At 46.9% G+C, this 18,400-nt stretch overlaps 1 protein-coding gene across 1 annotated transcript; it reads right to left on the bottom strand.

The window, feature by feature from the left end:
• Positions 1-9,518: 9,518 nt before the first annotated feature.
• On the bottom strand, positions 9,519-17,591 carry TMEM42 (transmembrane protein 42). Its single transcript, XM_053984388.1, has 3 exons — positions 17,478-17,591; positions 12,693-12,839; positions 9,519-11,911 (listed from the first exon to the last, which is right to left on the bottom strand). The coding sequence occupies exons 1-3, from the start codon at positions 17,589-17,591 to the stop codon at positions 11,771-11,773; spliced, it is 402 nt and encodes a 133-aa protein (XP_053840363.1). The 3' UTR covers positions 9,519-11,770.
• Positions 17,592-18,400: the final 809 nt, after the last annotated feature.

Genomic DNA, 18,400 nt, shown 5'->3' with positions numbered 1-18,400 from the left:
AGTTCCCCATTAGAACCAGTCTAACATTCTTATAAGTTAATGAGGTTTCTGTCATCACATTTGGGACAGAAATACTTGGAGCCGTGGGCTAAAATCCAGCATTTACATATGTGGGTTGAAAAGCTGAAGGATCCTAGCACTGGCCCCCTCCTTACAGGATGAGGTGGACGTCAAGGGGGAGCACTGAGTAGGAAGGAGGAGAATCAGGCTATGTCCAGCAGAAGAAACAAATGTGGTGGAACAGGAGCTGTTTGCTGGCTGCTCTTTGCTGGCAGCTCTGCCAAAGGTCTCTACCGGGACATGGTTGAACCCCATATACCCCACTGCCACCCTGGTCCTCAGGGTGACCAGCGATGGAGAGATGAGTCTACACCACAGAGAGGAGAGCTCATGGTGTACATGCCACCAGTGACACGGGCACAGTATCCAGAAAGAGATACAAATGTCCCCAGGCACCCAGAAAGGTAGAGGTGGCTCAGCTGTGGGAGCAGCCTCAGCCTCCTGATGCCTCCCTCAATGGCAGCAGCCCAAGGTTCAGCAACGTACAATTCTGTTTGCAAGGCTACCACATTTAAATGTAGGTTCTTCCTAAAGAGGATCTCCCTGTGAAAGCCTTCAAAGGCACCAACTTTTCTCCACTGGTTTAGGTAAGAAGGGATTTCCTTTAGGAGGACTGTTTCCCTTGGTGCAAACATGGAGCTGAGTTAGCCGATACCACCCTCCGAACATGTCACTGCTTGAGAGCATGACGAGGGCACCACAGGGCACTGAAGGTTCAGCACACATCCATAATCTCACAGGACATCTGCAAGAACATCTGAACCACCAATGTTCTTAGCAGATGGAGCATCACTCACCATTCAGCACCAGACAATGCGCTGGCAACAACGTATTTCACTATTGACAAAATCACTGCAGCCCTGATTTACCTTTCCGTATTGCTTTTATTCTGCATTTCCTTCCTCCTAGAGTTTTTGTTTAGAAGCAGTATGGGATGAAGTAAAGTATACATGGAATGTCAGTAAAACAACATAACCAGTAATGCATGTAATCTGAACATTTATGATGTCTTTTACTGGTTTCCACTTAACTGCAGCAAGAGTAATCCACATCAGCTAAAGTCACTGACAGTAGCTTCCTAATCCAGTCTCAACCTGTTTTATACATCATTCTATACTTGGTTGGAGGCATCTTAAATTGTGTTGACACAATAATCCTACAGCAAAATTACAGATTTTTTGCAATCAGGGACAGATTTATGTTGTTAACACTTAGCTTCTGAAAAAAAATGTCCTAGATGTGTGCTGGAGGGTGAGCAAGGGAAGCAGGGCATGTATTCACCAGGAACAGTCATACTTCCAGTCCTGTGGAGTTTTTCAAAACTTTGATTTCAGCAGTGTGCTTGTCCTGACCCTCACTTTAAACCTCAGAGTTCAAGGAAAGATTGTAAAAATTACACAGATGTGGGTTCTGCCCTGCCACCTTTGAACCTACTCCATCTTGGAAGGTGGCTTTCCTTTTTCCTTTTTTTGTTGGAGGAGGTTTGGCCACTGGGGCATGGTTTCAGTTCTCCTTTTGCTTTGTGCAGCTGCTGATCTAGCCCATTCCCATTATCTTTCTCTACACACTGGTAGTATCTCAATTCAACAAAACTAAACTTGGCACATGCCACCACACTCTCAACACAACCTCCCGCCCCTGGCTCTTACAAGCCTGCCCTGCCAGGAAAGGCCATTGAACTCTAATACTCTCCAAGAGTTGTTGGCAAGGTCTGAGAAGAGGAATTTCAGCTTAAATTACAGGAATGTTTTCAAGTTTTTTCACGTTGTCAGCAGGCGATCTCTATCTTTTTACAGGTAAACCTCCTGTCTTTGATCAGAGTGGCTGGCTATGGTTCAGCTCCATGGCTTTTTTCTTCTTGGTGAAGCAATGAAAAATACCAGCCCATTTTAATTTCATTTTTTTACCCCCAATCTTTTATACTTGATTGATTTCACTTGATTTACTTGATTGATTTTACTTCAATCTGTCTCATAAAACTATACTCTTTTAATTAACAGTGGGAGGAGATTTTTTCCCCACAGGCAATCTCCCTATTTCCAATAATTTCAGCAACTTTTTTCCCAGCTTGCAAAATATGACAACAGAGGTGGTCAGCCTTATCTACATCTGTCTGTTGCAAGGTCACCTTATTAGCTGGCACAAGAAGGTAATAAAATGCAAACAAATAAAATAAAATTCCCCAGTGGCTGCTCCCCTATTTGCAAGCTTGCCCTTTGTCTCAGGTTTTGTTTATTTTGTGTATCAAAAATGACAAAACAAATCAAACTTCTAGAGCATGACCACAGGTATTGATGCAAAGTAGAAAAGACAAATCCTTAGCTTAACATTTTCATTCATTTGCAACCCCATGAGAAGCTGCCCTTTACAACAGCAATTTACTGAGCTACATTTTTTATAAACACCTGAGGCTTCAAGTTGATTTTGTTTTGTCGGGGTTTTTTTTCTATGTCTAGTCAGAGTAATACTCAAAATAAATAACAGATCAGTTTCCTTTTCGGTTTTCAGTGCTCTGGAAAGGTGAACTCATCCTCTCAGTCTTGCCACGGGGTTGCTCTGAGGTGTCAGAGGGTGAGCAGTGCATCCAGCATGGTACACATGGACACAGCCCCTGTCTGGGTCCTGAGGGGCACCACGGTGAGAAGACGTTCTCCCCTGACCACAGCAGGACTGTTCCCATGTGTACCACCTAATAGGTGTTGAGTCCTGCCTGAATCACAGCCTAGGGAGTCATAAGTAGTAAGAAATCTTGGGGGTGCCAAAGACAAAAAAAGCAGCACAGAAGAACAGCTGAGGATCTGGTCTTTCTCATTTGAGCTGGATTTGGTCCTGCTCTCACAATTTCATTAATATGTACCTCAGTCTTTAGGAATGTCCTAGTATTGAGACACATCACATCCACACAATGATCCTGGCATGCCAGTGCTGTTGTAGCTCTGAAAGGAGCATTGATTTGATCACTTCTCACTCACGTACTTCGACCACGGACCATGACAGTGGTCTGTGCCCACAGGGCATCCAATGTATCCAGCAGGCAGATTCACTTCTAATCCAACATGAGCCAGCTTGTGGTAGGCAGTCGGACGTCAGGGGTTGATGCAAGATGGCCAAGCCCAGATCTTAACTGATTCCAAGTCATCTGGCCCCAGGTACCTGGTAATGAGTTTCTCCCAGGCAAATACCAGAGAAGTGATTGATGGCAATATAATTATTATGGAAATTCCACTGTTTCACAGAATCGTGAAATCATAGAATATCCTGAGTTGTAAGGGACCCACAAGTATCATGGAAGCCCAACTCCTTCCTTCCAACTAAACACTGAAAGAGGATTTTTGGACCTAAGTTAGGGATTTAGGTGACTGGCTTTGGGCATTTACCTGCAGAAGGAATGAAAACTGTATCACCCTGTGCCCAACCCGGCACCACCCAAGGGCTCTGCTCCTGAAGAAGGCAAAGACAGAGATCAAACAGCCACCATACCTCCACATATATCATAGACTTACAGCTACTCAGGCAAAACACTCTCCGTGCCCTGAAACAGACCTTCTGTGGGCCCAAAACCTGAGGTTTTAGGCCACTGACAAAAGAGAGAGCTGCTTTAAGAGCAAGGCAAAATTCTATGATGTTAAAATATTTTTTAAGATCCCTTTCCTGGCTAAGGTGCAAAAGGCAAAATTGCAATATCAGTCTAGATATATGGAGCAACAACGTGTGAAGGCTGAACCTGGAATTTCAGTACTATGACTTCTTGACCTTCAGTTCTAGTACAAGTGTTGCACTGGAAACACTGAAATATGCATGCTCCAGTGCCGAGATACTATGTATTAGTCTAAAACAACTCAACATGAGGTACTTCTGCTTCTTGGCAAAATACTTTAGAATTTTGTGCAATAAATGACAAAGAAAGACCTCCATCATGTCACCTTTTCCAGACAGTAGCTGTTTTAAAAATATTTGCCCACTTTTTGAACCTGATGAGCCAGCTAGCCTCTGCTGCGTCCTGCAGGCAGAAGTTCCTCATCCAGATGACACACTGCAAGAAGAGGAAGCTCCTTGGGCTTTGACGCTTGCTGGCTTCCCTTGTGGCCCCCATCCTCGTGGCAGAGGAGACAATTGACAGCTCACTTTCTTCATTATTCCAGCTTACTTTCTCCATGCAACTTAGGGTCTTCTCAGCCCCTATTACAAAGTACCACAGTCTCTTGCAGTCTGAATGACCCCAGCCTTCTAATTCCCTCCTCACACCTTCATCCCATCCAGAGACCGGAAATGGGGCGAAGGACCCCCCTCACCATGCCATCCCATAACCTACAGTGTGTGTTTGGAAAGAGTCCAACAAGTGGGTGGGTGTAGTTATTCCAGGGCTGTATCCGCCCTACTGTCACTGACCCATGAACTTGCTTGCATGTATGACCACACTGACTGATTGCAGTGTGAACACATACCCACAGCCTACACCTACAGCAAACAATATGAAAAGGTACGAGGAAAAATAAAGCAAAATAGGGCTGCAAAAAATAAATGGTAAGGGCAAGCAAATCAACAGCGCAAATATTGAATCAGGGATAAAATAGTTTATCCATGTATTAAAAACAGCTCCAGCGAACAAGGAAAATACTGAAAGAATACCTTCCCACCTACAGGATATGTATTTGGTTGCAAATGTCTAAGTGAGAAAACAGAAACTTGCATGCCAGTGTCTTCGAGTAACATTTCTTTCTGCAGAGGAGGTGTAACAGCTTCTCCCACCTGTCTGTGTGGGTGTGTGTCTATACACATCAAGATGTACGTGGTCTACAGACTACAGGTCACACTGAGCCATGCTGCATTCCCGCCAGCCAGCATTGCAACTGAAATTGTCACGTGGAGGGAAGGGAGAAACTTCCTAGACCAAGGTTTACAAGGAGGACATGCTCTCGCACAGTGCTGGGGATCTGGCTCATGTGCTGCACCAGAGCAGACCAAAACCACAGCAGGTGCAAAGGTTTTGTCCAATCCCTGAATGCATCCATCAAGTCGCAGTCTCCAGGTATGATAGGACTGACTGAGCCAAGGGATCTGTGGCTATTTGCCCTGAAAAGCAACCAAGCCAGAGTATTCCCACCCACCCCTCGTCACAGCATTCAGGCTATTGTCCTTCACAGCAGCTCATGATGCTCCACTCCATGACTACCAGGGTTTTCTAGGAAGCATTTTCATGCAACACTGGTTTCTAGCAGAATCATGCTTGTGATTGCCTAACACTGGAGTGTCCTGAAGGGAAAAAATCACTTAACTTACCTCCTATCTGGATGAGGAAACATCAACTGGCATTGGAAAATATATTTGTAATGCCTCATCCTTCCCTGGAGCATTGCTCATTTCTCCTTAAGTGTTGCCCTAATTTATTGAAAGCAATTAGGGTCGAAGTCCTGGCTGCTGTTCAGACATTGCACACTGCAGGTCCCAGTGCCAAGCAGAGCTGTCCAACTCTCACCTCTTGCTGCAAAACAGAGATGCTCTGCTTGTGCCAAGGGAGGCCCTGAGTTGCTCACATGGCTGAGCCCCAGCCCCGACTCTCACAGGCTTCTAGTGACCTTTGAGCAAAACGAGACTGAGCAACAGGTTCAAAATGTACAAAAAGTGGTAGCACCATCTGCAGCACCCCACCTACTACCACTCCTTGCAGCCCTTCCCTCTCGCTTATTTCCATTGTCATGGATTTATCCCCTCAGGGCGCAGTGGGGCCTCTGTGTTCTGCAAAACCTATGCAGGGGCTAAGCAGGGTGTGCATCATCTCCCCCCAGCAAAATGGGAGTTTGAGGCCCCACCCAGGAGTTCCCCAGGCTTTAACCCAGCACCAGCAATCCCTCAGGACTTCAAGGGCATGAAGGGAGCTGCTTAGGAAATCTTGGCAATTAGTACAGCCACTCACAGACACCCTTCTTTAAACCTCAAGGGAAAATTGAAACAACTAATAATGTTATTAAACAGCCAGAAACCGAAAAACTTCGTTGGAGAGTGAATAGCATGGCTTGCTGGTTGGCTGCTCCCAGGGCAAACAGTCTCCTTTGTATGCCAAGTGCTGCTGCTGGCCATGGGTCACCGTGGTGCTGACACAGCCATGGGACAGAGTAACAGAAGGTTCAGGCTTCCCGGTCATCCCTCTGGGCACCCCATGCTGGGGAGCTGCAGCTGGTCAGCCCTGCCCAGCCCTGGGAGCCATTGCTAACATTGCACCCACCTGGCTATCCCCTCAACCAGCAAAGGCTCAAAGTCACAAAGTACTTCGCTATCGTGGAGTCCTTCTCCTTTGATAAATTTGTTTTCAGGCTATGAATGCATATGCAAGCATCCATTATGATTTCTGTGGTTAGAGTACAAGCCTTTGGCAGCCTAGGTCTGCAGGGTACTTCAAAGAGGAACCTCCTTTCTGTGGCACAGCAGGATTTAATGGGAGCTACTAAACATGGACTCAGGAGGTCAAACCAGTTTCCAGTTATAGATGGTGACGATCATGAAATTGGCCCCTAGGTCACAGGAAATCCATCTGTCTGCCCAGACAGGATGGTCACCAACACTAGATTGAGTCATTTGAGGTTTTGTCTAGCTGCATCTTGAAAACCTCCATGGGCAGAGACTCAGCTGCCTGTATAGGAAACTAACCTCCTAGTGACATTTTTCCCCCTGATGGCCAGCTTGAAAGTCCTAAGAGAGAACTTGTGTCTATTACCTTGTTCAGTACTGGCCATTTCTATGCTGCCTCTGGAACCCCCTTTCAAGGCTAACTGGGTCAGCCTGAGCCTTCCTTGTCTTCAATCAGCCCACATCCCTCAGCCTCTCCTCCTAGGCCTGTGCCATCTTGGAATCCTTGAGCCAGACCAGTTTCCTACACCCCTCTTGAATTTGGGAGTCCAGCACTGGAAAAAACACTCCAGGTAGAACCATTGACTATGTAAGGACTCTGAGAGCACCACTGGGACTGGCTGCCCCTGCCCAACCCACAGGGCTTCCCCCTCCTCCCTGTCCATGGCCCAGGACCCCATTTCAGATTTTACAAGCAAGTTGCTGACCTTTTTTTTTTTGGTGTTAAATACCTGGAAAGAGACTTACCTTAGAAAGGGCACTGAAACACCAAGTCCAACAACATCTGTCTAAAGCTAGAAGGTGTTGTTTTACACACTAAAGTACTTTGTTCTGTCCTCAGGAAGGACAACATTTTCAGGAATGTTGTCTTCTTCAATCCTTTCCATTAAAATGTCCCGTGGTACAACACTCCACACACCTGACTTTTAGAGGCAAAGCCCAGGTTCTCCTGGGAAGGCTTTTACCACTGACCTGAGCTCACCCCAGATTTTTCTCCAAGATCAAGTGAGCTGCAGACACTATCCACACCATTTGCTGTGGATAAGTGCCCATATTGTGCAACTTCCCTCTGCACTTCTCAGGTCTGCGAAATGAAGGTTTGCTGCTGCTCTTCTGCAGAAGAGCACCCCAAACATGTCAGGATTAGTACCCACTTATTCCTAATTTCATGTTTTTTTCTGTGCCAGACAAGGTCAGAGCCACTCTTCTGGCATGTTGTGTCATAGGACTTCCTTCTTTGAAAACAGCCCACTGCTTGCAAGATCGTGTAATTATGTGTGTGTGTGGGACACTCTTGCAATGTGATCATTTAAGGTCTCTGAAGGGGCAGCAGAGGGCACTCAGTCAAATTCCTTGAAAATTTTGAATATACCAAAATTCAGCAGAACAATCTACAAAACTTATTTATCACATCTACTTCAAATAATTATCACCTTGGCAGACATACCATCCTTCAAGTGATTTCAATATATGCTGTGACTGAGATGCTGTACAAACTTTCAGTGACTCGTCAGTAACAACAGGGACATTTAAAAGTTTTATGTATATTTCCTTATCTAATCAGTCAAATTATGGTTTATGGTTCAATTGAAACTGTAATTTCATTTGGCTTTGTTCCTTGTAAAGGTATATGAGACATTGTTTTCCTTAGAATACAATACTCCTGGACCTTGTTTATACAACCAATTTTTCTAATGCTTGCCACCATTAATTCAAATATTCTTATTCGAATCTTCCTAAGTGTCATTGTGAGCTTTCCTGTTAACCATACACCTGCTTCTCCTACTCTTTAAAAGTATGACATTGTATAGCCATGCCTGATGATGAACAAGATGCTGAAAAACAAAGTGTTGTGTTTGAGAACGAGAGGTAGGTGCAGGAAAGACTCATTACAACCAGCACTTGGGAGGTGGGAGAATCATGGAATGGTTTGTGTTGAAATGGACCTTAAAGATCATCTAGCCCTGGATCATGGACCTTAAAGATCATCTGCCAGGAGCAGGGACACCTTCCACTAGCCCAGGCTGCTCAGAACTCCATCCAACCTGGCCTTGAATAGTGCCAGGGATGGGGCATCCACAGCTTCTCTGGGCAACCTCTTCTGGTAAAGATTTCCTTTTATCTCACCTAAATTTCCCTTCTTACAGTTTGTCCCCATTATTCCTTGTCCTATCACTGCAGTTCCTGATGAAGAGTCCTTCTCTGGCTTCCCTGTAGGCCCCCTCCAGATACTGGAAGGTTGCTATGAGGTCTCCATGCAACCTTCTCTTCACCAGGCTCAACAACCCCAATGCTCTCAGCCTGTCTTCATAGGGCAGGTGGTCCAATTCTCTTATCAATTTTGTGGCCTCCTGGACTTGCTCCAACAGTTGCATTTTCTTCCTGCGTCAGGGGCACCAGAGTTGGATGCAGGACCACAGAATGTTGGAGGCAGACCCACAGGGGTCTCACAAGAGCAGAGTACACGGACAGAATGACCTCCCTCCACCTGCTGGCCACGCTCCTTTAGATGCAGCCCAGGATTTGTTTGGCTTTCTGGGCTGCCAGCCTACACTACTGGCTCATGTTAAGTTTCTGGTCAGCCAACACCCTTAAGTCCTTCTCCATAAGTCTGCTGTCAATCATGTCTCAGCCCAGCTTGTAGGTGTGCCTGGGATCAAACCCATGTCTCCAATTTAGAGACAAGGATGTCGAGCAGGACAGTGTCTAATGCTTTGCACAAGCCCAGGTAGACAACATCCACGGCTTTGCCCCTATCCACGAATGCTGTAGAGATACAGCACTGTGTTTCTGTGAGATGTGCACATAGAAGTGCATTTTGCTGGAATTTGAGTGGAAACATGTGTCCAACACTCTTCTCTAATAATACCTCACCTCAAGCAAAAACTTCATACAAGCACACTGCTGTAGTTCCCACAAAAAGGTAGCCCACCTTCCACCCTGGTAAACCAAGGTCTTGGAGTTGGCCATAATCTTCAGCCACCTTACAAGGTCCACCACATCTGAACCACTGACTTGTCAAACATAGCTCATTCGTTAGTCTCACATAGTTTTATTGTGTGTATGTGTAGTCTAAAATGTCTGTAAATAAATAAAAAAAAAAAAATCAGCCATTGAGCTTTGGACACGGTTTTATTTTGGAAATGAATGGTTTACAGAAGTACGTTGCTTTGCCACACAGCGATTACAGTTTTTCTTGTAGCCCTGGCCCCACTGGCAGTCATGGCCAAACTCTTGTGTACACAAGAGGGGTGGGATTCTGCCATAAAATGAACTCTTTTCTTACCATGGGAATTGGAGAAAAACTTACTTCCATTCCCACCTTCAAGTATGTATGAGAGAATTTGTATGAGACAGCCCTGGTTTATATTCATCCGCCTTAAAGTGAGCACCACAAAGTAAAGTGCTGATCACACCTTCTGCACACGTTCCACTTCCAAAGAAACACCTCCTAAACCTTGACCTCCAATAATGACTGTAATATAGAAATACCAGTTTTGAGATAGTCCAGGTTAAAAAGCTTTCCAAATGGTTTGTTAGGAAATGGGGCAACATCCAAATTAACCAGAGAGCCTGGTTCTTCTACTGCTGTTTGCATGAAGGCAGCCATGGCTTACAGCTGGCTGAGGGTTAATAACGAGGGCAAATAAATCAGGCTTCATTAATTTTCCATCATCTATGAAGATCTAAGAGACCTGATGTACTTAGAAATGCATGGTTCCTGGCTGTCATGCCTACAGACCTATGAGGGATGCTGGCTCCCTGTGTCAGGTCGCAGCTTCCCAGGCAACTGGATGTGTCCCACCCTACCACGACTGCCACCAGAGAGCTCCCCAGGTGCAAAACTCATGGTGGCAGGGAGGGAAGGCACTCAGAGCACTCTGCCCTCTCCCCCACCACATATGCAGCCCCCCTCTTTTACAGGAAGACTTGAGAGCACACTGAGGGGAGAGGCAAAGGCTTTGCCCCTCTTGGGACATGGCTGCAAGCTGTAGTGAGGTAGAATGGCAGGGAATGGAGCAAAAGGCTCTTGGCCTCTTCTAAGAGACAGTGACTCTTCTGATTCAAAGAAGAAGGCACAAACCCAACTCCAGTGGCATTTCCATCCACAAGTCTATTTTACACTTGACACAGTGCAGATCTGCCAGTCATGACAGACCTGACAGGTTCCGATACAGATGCTCACAGAAATATGTCCTTGGGTTTTCTGCACATGCCACAATCGTGACTCACCTTCTGTCGTTACAAGATGACAGAGACAACCTGGCAAGCCCAGAGCAAGCAAGTGATATCACCAGCATGATGCATACATTTATAGACATCATTATATTTCTTAATTAGGATTCCAACTGAAGAATTTCCAAGGAGGAAAAAAAAGAAGTGGGCAGGGGAATGAATCTGATACCTTACAAATGATGATTCGTGACACATTCACCAAACTGACACCTGAACACGGATTAATGACTGATGCAAAATTTAGCAGATACCAGTGATTTGGTTGATCACATCACACCAATGGGAATAAGCATCATCCAGAGGTATAGAAAAAATGTGTCTTGAGAAACTCCCTTTTACCAAACATTAAAGCAATTGTCAACTTGAGTGGGGATGAGGGAAGTGTTGAACATGGACACTCCAAGTTGCCCGTTTAACTGTCCCAAAATTAGTTTGACCTACACAAAGCAGGAATGGTGATCAAAACCCTACGCTGGGTAAAGGTTTAAAGGAAAGAGCAGCAACCTTACAGTGACTAACATGTCAAGAATGGGTAAGTGAAAATTCTAGATGTTGTCAGATACAAATGACAAATTAAAAGGTGTATGTGACTGATAGAGGAAGATGAAGGAATTAATGAATGTTTCCACAGCCTTACAGGTAGCAGTGGGCACAGAACCATTTCAAGAGACAGGAAGTCAGGAACAACAGAGCAGAAATAACCTTCAGCATCTAACTTTAATTGCTTTTCTATTTTGGTATAGGTCCTTTCACAGAAAAATATTGATGTACAAGCCCCTTCTACAGCCACTATGTTTACTTTGTTTACTTTCAGCATTCCCCAAACTGGGAAAGCTCCACAGCCACAGGGTGTGAAGAGGAAGAGTGGCTGATAAGCCTCTGGCCCTGATTTTCACAATACTGACTCAGAGTTGACCAGCTCCCTCTGAGGCTGTCACTGCCACCATACCACCACCAGGAAAGATGTGACCAACTTGATTTTGCAAGTCAGCAGATGAGCAGTGAGCAGGGGTTAGCAGCAGCTTGGTGGCCATTGTGTTCAGAGGCTGTTGGAGACTGGGGATGCTGTCATGAGACAGGCTGGAGAGGGGCAGCATGGCACCGTGACCCCTCCAGCTATCTGGAACTATCACTCCTTCTTCTCCACTGGGACCTGCACCAGCTGCGGTGAAGCAGTGTGCAGCAGCATAAGCCCACAGACTGTCATGACGAGGCCGACCCACCACAGAGGCGTCCACGTCTCCCCGAAGAGCAATTTTCCCAGGATAGCCTGAAGGAAAAGAGAAACACAAAGCTTTGCTGGGCCAAGCTGCCCCAAGGCCTCTTGTGCTGCCACAGGCTGTGAGGACTTCTGGGAGAGACAGCCCTAGAAAAAAACTGGTTGAGGAAACTACTACTGGGATGACCAACAGGAATGGCTGCTGAAGGTGATGCTGGAGATGACCAACTCCACCAGCAGCCTGGAAGCACAGCCATATTGTGGTTCCAAAGCAAGATTTGACAGATGCACATGTGCTTTGCTGCCTTTCCAGCACTTCTCAGGAGCCAAATTTCCCACTGACTGGGTATTTATTATTATTGTCGATTACTGGACACCACCATGAGCTGTCTGCCAGCTGGAGCACAGAAACAAGGTGGACTGCTGCCAAGAGGGAAAAGCAAGTGGAAAAAACCTGCAGGTCAAAGACTGTTGCCATCACTAGAGGTGATGCATCTTCAGACCCAGCTAGGGTGACTCTGGCTTGTCCCAAGTGAGGTGCTGCAAAGGAAAAGCAAAATGAAGCAAAGCTCCCAGCTCCAGCTCCCACTGGCAATTAGAAAACTTCAGTAAACTGTGTTCCTCCTGCACCACCCAGGAAAGTTCCACCATCTGTGCCGTGAACAACTATCAGAGCAGCTGAGGCCTGACACAATCATTTCATATCTGCCTGTAACTCCCCCTTTGTGGCCAGCGATGCTGGTTGCACTGAGAGATGAGCTACAACCAGCATGGGCATTCCCACCTCGCCGTGCTCCTCAGGCTTCAGTGTCTGGGGAAGGGGTCTACTCACCGAAGAGATGAAGTTGGAGGCTGTCGTTGTCACCGAGGCAGCAGCCGAGGAGGAGGAGAGTCGTAAGGCTTTTGTGAAGACTGTCCACATCACTGCATTGCACACTAACACCAGCCCAACACAGCTGAGGCGAAGCAACGCTGGCAGCTGCAGGACAAAATGGAAAACTCTGTGTATTTTCACCCCCCATTATTCAACCTCAATAATTCATGGGCACTTTGGAGCCCAACCTAATGGTGTGGGCTTTTAAAACTGAATTACAGCTGGTATTACATGAAGATGAATATATTAAGTCACAGAAGGAAATGGAAATGAGGAAACAGCTCTGGACAGACTGTGAGCCTGCCATGTCCTGCTGCAAGCCCAGCCTCGCACTACAAGCTGAGAAGTTCTGGGATAATGTGCAGCAGCTGCCATGCCAGAAGCCAACCTGCAGAAAGCTCTCCAGTTCACAACATGGTGCACATGCAATGCCCATAAATGCCCTTCACTTATCACTTGATGTATGGAACAGGGTTAAATTCAGTCTGACAAACACCAGAGATGTACATGCTGGCACTGTGTGTGCTCCAGATCCCAACTGTTGTGAATGTGAGCAAAGACCTGGGTGGTTCCAAAGCACTCGTCCTACTACTGCTGCAGTGAGGGTAGAGCAGGATCTCTGGAGTGAAAGAAAGAGCTGAGTGGCTTTATGCCTTGTTTTGCACACTCACTGGAGAGTAGGGACGTTTACTGATGGGGTCTCTGCTCTAGCATTTAGTAGCAATAAAACCAATTCTGAATTCAAGGGCCTCAAGAAGTATCTCTCTCCTTTGACAACCTGACCAGATGTGTAACTGCCGCAGTCTGAGAAAAGGGCACAGTTGCATCTAAAAAGCCAGCACCATTCACAGTGCCTCCCACCCCTTCCTAGTTTAAGCAGCTGAGGCCATCTCCCCAGCCCCTGGGTTCCATATAGTTGATGTGAAGATACCAAGGGAGATCACAGGCAGGCAGATCACAACTCTCACAAACAGCGACAAGTGAAAGCAAAGCTTTGTCTAAGCTCATAGCAATCACAGATTCATAGCCTGCCACCTTTCAGTCCACACTGGAATCCATCTTAAGGCAGACAGAAATGCAAGTCTGAAGTCACCAAGTACAGCTCAGAGGTGGCACCTGCCCTGTGGGAATGGCTGCAGTGTCCAGTGTCCTCCTGCCAGCAGTGTCCTCCTGCCAGCTGCCCAAATCAACGGCGTCCACCAACTGTGTCCTGCTCCCACGCAGAAAAAGAAATTACTGACTGCAAGCAGTGGGGGAGCCCACAGTTTTCTGAAGCAAGTGATATGGCAAGTACAAAGTTAGAAGGAAAACAGTGCAAAGTAAATCCATGCTTGATGGTTGGCACAAGCTCTCCAAGGCTAATTCCACTTCAGTGAGGGATGGTGCAGGTGTGTGACCTCATCTTGCCCCACTTATGGCAAAAGTCTCCAACTTTTGCAACTGATCAGGGCAATAGTAAAGATTCAGAATGATTCCCACCAGTGAATTGCTTTGTTTTCCCACTGACACCCTGGCAAAACCTGTGTGGATGGATAAGAGGGGCAACCGTGTCCAGCTACTACTGCTCCTCTGAGGAAGAAAACTTCTGCTGTGTTATAGCTCACTATAGGATGGGGTTTGCCTCCCAGTTTCACTCTCTGCCTGTATGACCTGGCAGTTTTACTTTCCTCAGGGAGTTATGTACATCCACACACCTCTAGTGAGTAAGCAGACTTGGGAGTAGGGATGAGAGGGAAAACAATTCTTTGTGTTTCACCTAACTCCAGTGTATTTCTGGATCAGAAAGCGACCATGCTGCTGAGGTAAAAAAAAAAGTCTTAAGAAATCTTGTTACTGCCATTAGCCTGAGGGTGTAGAGGGATGGAGCCCAGGCTCTTCTCCAAGGTCCATTAGGATATGACAAAAGGCAACCAGGCAAGTATGGAACAAATGAAATCCGTTATGAGGAAAAGCAAAGGTGATCAAGCACTGGAACAGAGGTCATGGGCTCTCTGACCTTCTAAGTATTTAAAACTTAACTGGAAAAGATCATGTGTAAGTAAAGGTTGGACTAGAGACCTCCAGAGATCTTGCCAGACTTGACCTAGTCTGAGACTACCAGTGGTGAAGCAAAGCTGGCTCCCACTATCACAGCAACTATGCCACCTTCAAAACCGGAATCCATGGCTTCTTCTGATCTCCTAATGCAGAGCCAGGGAAATCAGCTGCAGGTGGCACATGCCCAGAAGGAGTTTATCAGAGAAAGGTCAAGTTTCTCTGTGCCCAGGGCAGCAGAGTGGTCATTGCAATGGTACACGGACAGAGAGACAGGAACATCCCCACGTGTTCCCCACAAGGAAGGAGGGAGATAAATTCCTCCCCTGCTAAGAGCTCAGCTGAGCCACCCCAATGAGTCAAGGATTACTGTTCTGATTGCTTTTCTAAGCAAAGATTACTTTCAGTGTACACTTCAGATAATCCAGAATCACTCCTGAAGTGGCAGAAGTAATTTTAGATGAAGACTGGCAGGGGAGCGGAGAAAGCAAAGAAAAGCTTTTGTTCAAGTGCAATGACCCTTCCTGGTCAGACTGCTCTCAGGCTGGGCCACCACACACATCCTTCTGGCCAGGAAATCCATCCTTGTGGTGCCGTGGTGTATCCTGCTACCCTGCATTATCAGTTCTTAGAAGTACCAATACACTTTTTGCTGCCGTGTCCCACACTACACAAGTGATGGCTGCTATTCCATTTATTTTGGGATTTCTGTAGCTCTTCCTCCAACACAAAACCCCTTGAATCTCTGTCATCTCGTGGCTGCTACGCAGAAATGCCTTTGCCACATGTGTGCACTGAAATATTTATGCATCTACAGTCCTGTGCAATTTAGGCAACTAGGAAGATTATGGCATTTACATAAAACTTGGCTAGTTTTACAGCTAAGCTGATTAATTTAATTAATAATTGCCACCTGGAATGGACCTGAAAAGTGAAAGAAACCAATCTGCCCATAAAAAAGAAACAATCACGGAATCACAGCATGGTTGAGGTTAAAAGGGATCTCTGGAGTTCACCTGGTCCAACCTCATCACTCCAGCAGATTGCCCAGGCCCATGTCCGGATGGTATTTGAGTATCTCCAAGGATGGAGAATCTGCCACATCCCTGGGCAACCTAGGCCAGTGCCTGGTCACCCTCACAGTGAAAAGGTGTTTCTGGATGTTCAGAGGAAACTGCCCATTTCAGCACACGCCCCTTGTCTCCGGTCCTGTTACTGGGCACCACTGGAATGAACCTGGCTCCATCCTTTGTGCACCCTCACTGCGGATATTTCTACATATTGAGAAGATCCCCCTGAACCTTCTCTTCTCCAAGATAAACAGTGCCAGCTCTTTCAGCCTCTCCTCACAAATTGATGCTCTGATCCCTTTATCACTTTTATGAGCCTTTGCTGTACTCTCCAGTAGCTCCATCTCTTTTTTGCAGTGGAGTGCTCAGAACTGAACCCAAAAATCCAGGTGTGTGCTCACTGGGGCTGAGTAGACAGGAGGGATAATCTCTCTTGATGTTCTGGTGACACTTCACAGCAATGATATGATACTTTGTCATAGCACATTAAAAAAACTAAAAGAAGCACCAACCTCTCCCCACCCTGCCCCCAAAGAAATGGGCAATATTTTTATAAATTTCAATACAGAAAAATACTTAGAAAAGATGCTGTCAGCGCCTTCAGTAATTCCACGCTCTGCCATTCTCTCAGTACAGAGCACAGTTTGGGGTTTTCTGGGCAGAGTGAAGAGTATTGAGATTTTTTTTTTTAAATTTCTCCTTTCTGAGAACTCAGAAGGGATCAACAGGATTGGCAGGTACTGAGATTTTGCCTTTTATTCTCTAATAATCACACAGGTCAATTTCTTTTTTTTTTTTTTTCCTGGTGCAAGGCTGGATTTCTTTCAGATCTAGTTTCCCTTGTGGGTTCCCTTTTGGATTTCAAATGGAAATGTGCGTTTGCCATGTGTGAGTAACAACCTATGCCGAAATGAATCTCCCCAAAGTGCTTTTAGGATACGGGTATGCTGCCTTCCTCCTGTCCCCACTCACACACAACCTGGTGCCCATCTCCCCCTCTGCCGTGCCTGTGCCAGAGGTCACTCCTGGAGGTAAGGACACTACCTCCGAGGTGAAGGGCCAGCAGTCCTACGCAACCTCCAGCACGCAGAGGTTTGTGAAACGCGACCGAGATAAAGATCATCACCAACGAACACCCGAAGAGAAGCACTGAGGAAATCAAGGGGCCGAGCAGAGATAGAATAAAAGGGAGAAGGCCACTGCTATCAGCAAACAGTGGGCTGAGAACAAGCATTTGATGCTCAGTCATACTAACATTCTGCTTTAAAGTAACACTGACGTAGAAGGACTGGAAATGAGCTCCCAGAGTTGGGCTTGGTTCGGGACATTCCCGTACCACGCTCGCTCTCCTCACACCCGGCAGCCTCGCTGCGCTCTCCCCGCTGTTTACGTCGGCACCGCGCATTAGTCAGCCCTGCAAGGCTGGGCTCCCCCAGGGCTGAGTCACGGCTCCGCCCGCCGAGGCCGCCCCCCTTTCCCCGCAAATCCAGGGCAGCGCTCGGGAGCGCCGGAGGAAGAACCAGCCCGCTCCTTCCCCTCCACCGCCGCGATTTGCAGCGCAAGCCCCAGCGCCGAGTGCCGCCTGCGGGGCGGCCGCACGGGAACTCGGGGGGCCCAGTACCGCCTGCTCCTTCCTTACCGGGCCGCCGGCCGCCTCCCCGCCCGGGCCCAGCGCCAGCTTCGCCGCGGCGGCCGCCGCCGCCCCCAGGCCCCCTGCGGCCGCCGCCGCCGCCGCCCCGGCCCCCGTCCGCATGGCCCGGCCCGGCCCCGCCGGCCCCGCGCAGCGCAGCGCCGCCCCGCGCGCGGGCGGGACCAGCCGGGAGCGGGCGGGCAGCGAGGGAAGGGCACGCGAGCCGTGTTCGCTTGTGTACAAAGGCTTTATTGGAACAAACGGGAGCACGGAGCCAGAGGACAACGCCGCTCGCTCCTGCTGTGACCACATACAACACAGAAAAAGTGCAGAAGACTCTGCCGACATACAGATAGTCCAGAAACAGACAGGAAAGAAATAATTGTAAACACAGAACATGGCAGTCACAAATAAAAGCACCCTTGACGAATCCCTCTTGGCCTGTGTGCTTCTCATCCGTGCTAGCCTGACCTCTACTCCCACCCCAACACCCCTTTAAGGTCAGCTTTTTATTTCTCTATTTCACATCACATCTCAAGTGGAAACAAATCTGCAGCTTAAAATAGGTAAGGTGGTGGAAATTCTTCTTTCCCCCAGCCAAGTAATGTAGGAAGGCATTAGGTATATTCTACCCTTTTCTAGACACATCTTCCTCTTTATTCCCTTTTGCTTCAGCACTTGTGGTCAAAACTAGTATTGTATGAATTAGCCAGAGAACAGAAAAATAGGATTAGTGTCAGTAAAAAAACCCAGTTTGATATTGCTATAGAAATCAACATTTTGTGTTTCACTAATAAAACATTTCAGTTACTTGCAATAAATCTTTAAGTGTGATTAAATGAACTTATGCTGTACTCCTAGAAAATGTTCTGCATATTTTCACATCTTCTTTCCTAACATTTTTCACATCTTTGATAAGAAAATGGTTGCAA

The sequence above is a fragment of the Vidua macroura genome, chromosome 1, assembly GCF_024509145.1.
Source record: "Vidua macroura isolate BioBank_ID:100142 chromosome 1, ASM2450914v1, whole genome shotgun sequence".
In the NCBI taxonomy this organism is placed as follows: Eukaryota; Metazoa; Chordata; class Aves; order Passeriformes; family Viduidae; genus Vidua; species Vidua macroura.
This window is presented reverse-complemented; position numbering and strand designations above follow the sequence as displayed.

What these genes read in the sequence shown, in the direction of transcription:
- TMEM42 (XM_053984388.1), bottom strand. Translation starts at nt 17,591, where the DNA reads ATGCGGACGGGGGCCGGGGCGGCGGCGGCGGCGGCCGCAGGGGGCCTG. An exon ending in GGGAGGCGGCCGGCGGCCCG is followed by an intron (nt 12,840 to 17,477) that starts GTAAGGAAGGAG and finishes TTTGTCCTGCAG; the next exon opens with CTGCCAGCGTTGCTTCGCCT. An exon ending in CCTCCAACTTCATCTCTTCG is followed by an intron (nt 11,912 to 12,692) that starts GTGAGTAGACCC and finishes CTTTTCCTTCAG; the next exon opens with GCTATCCTGGGAAAATTGCT.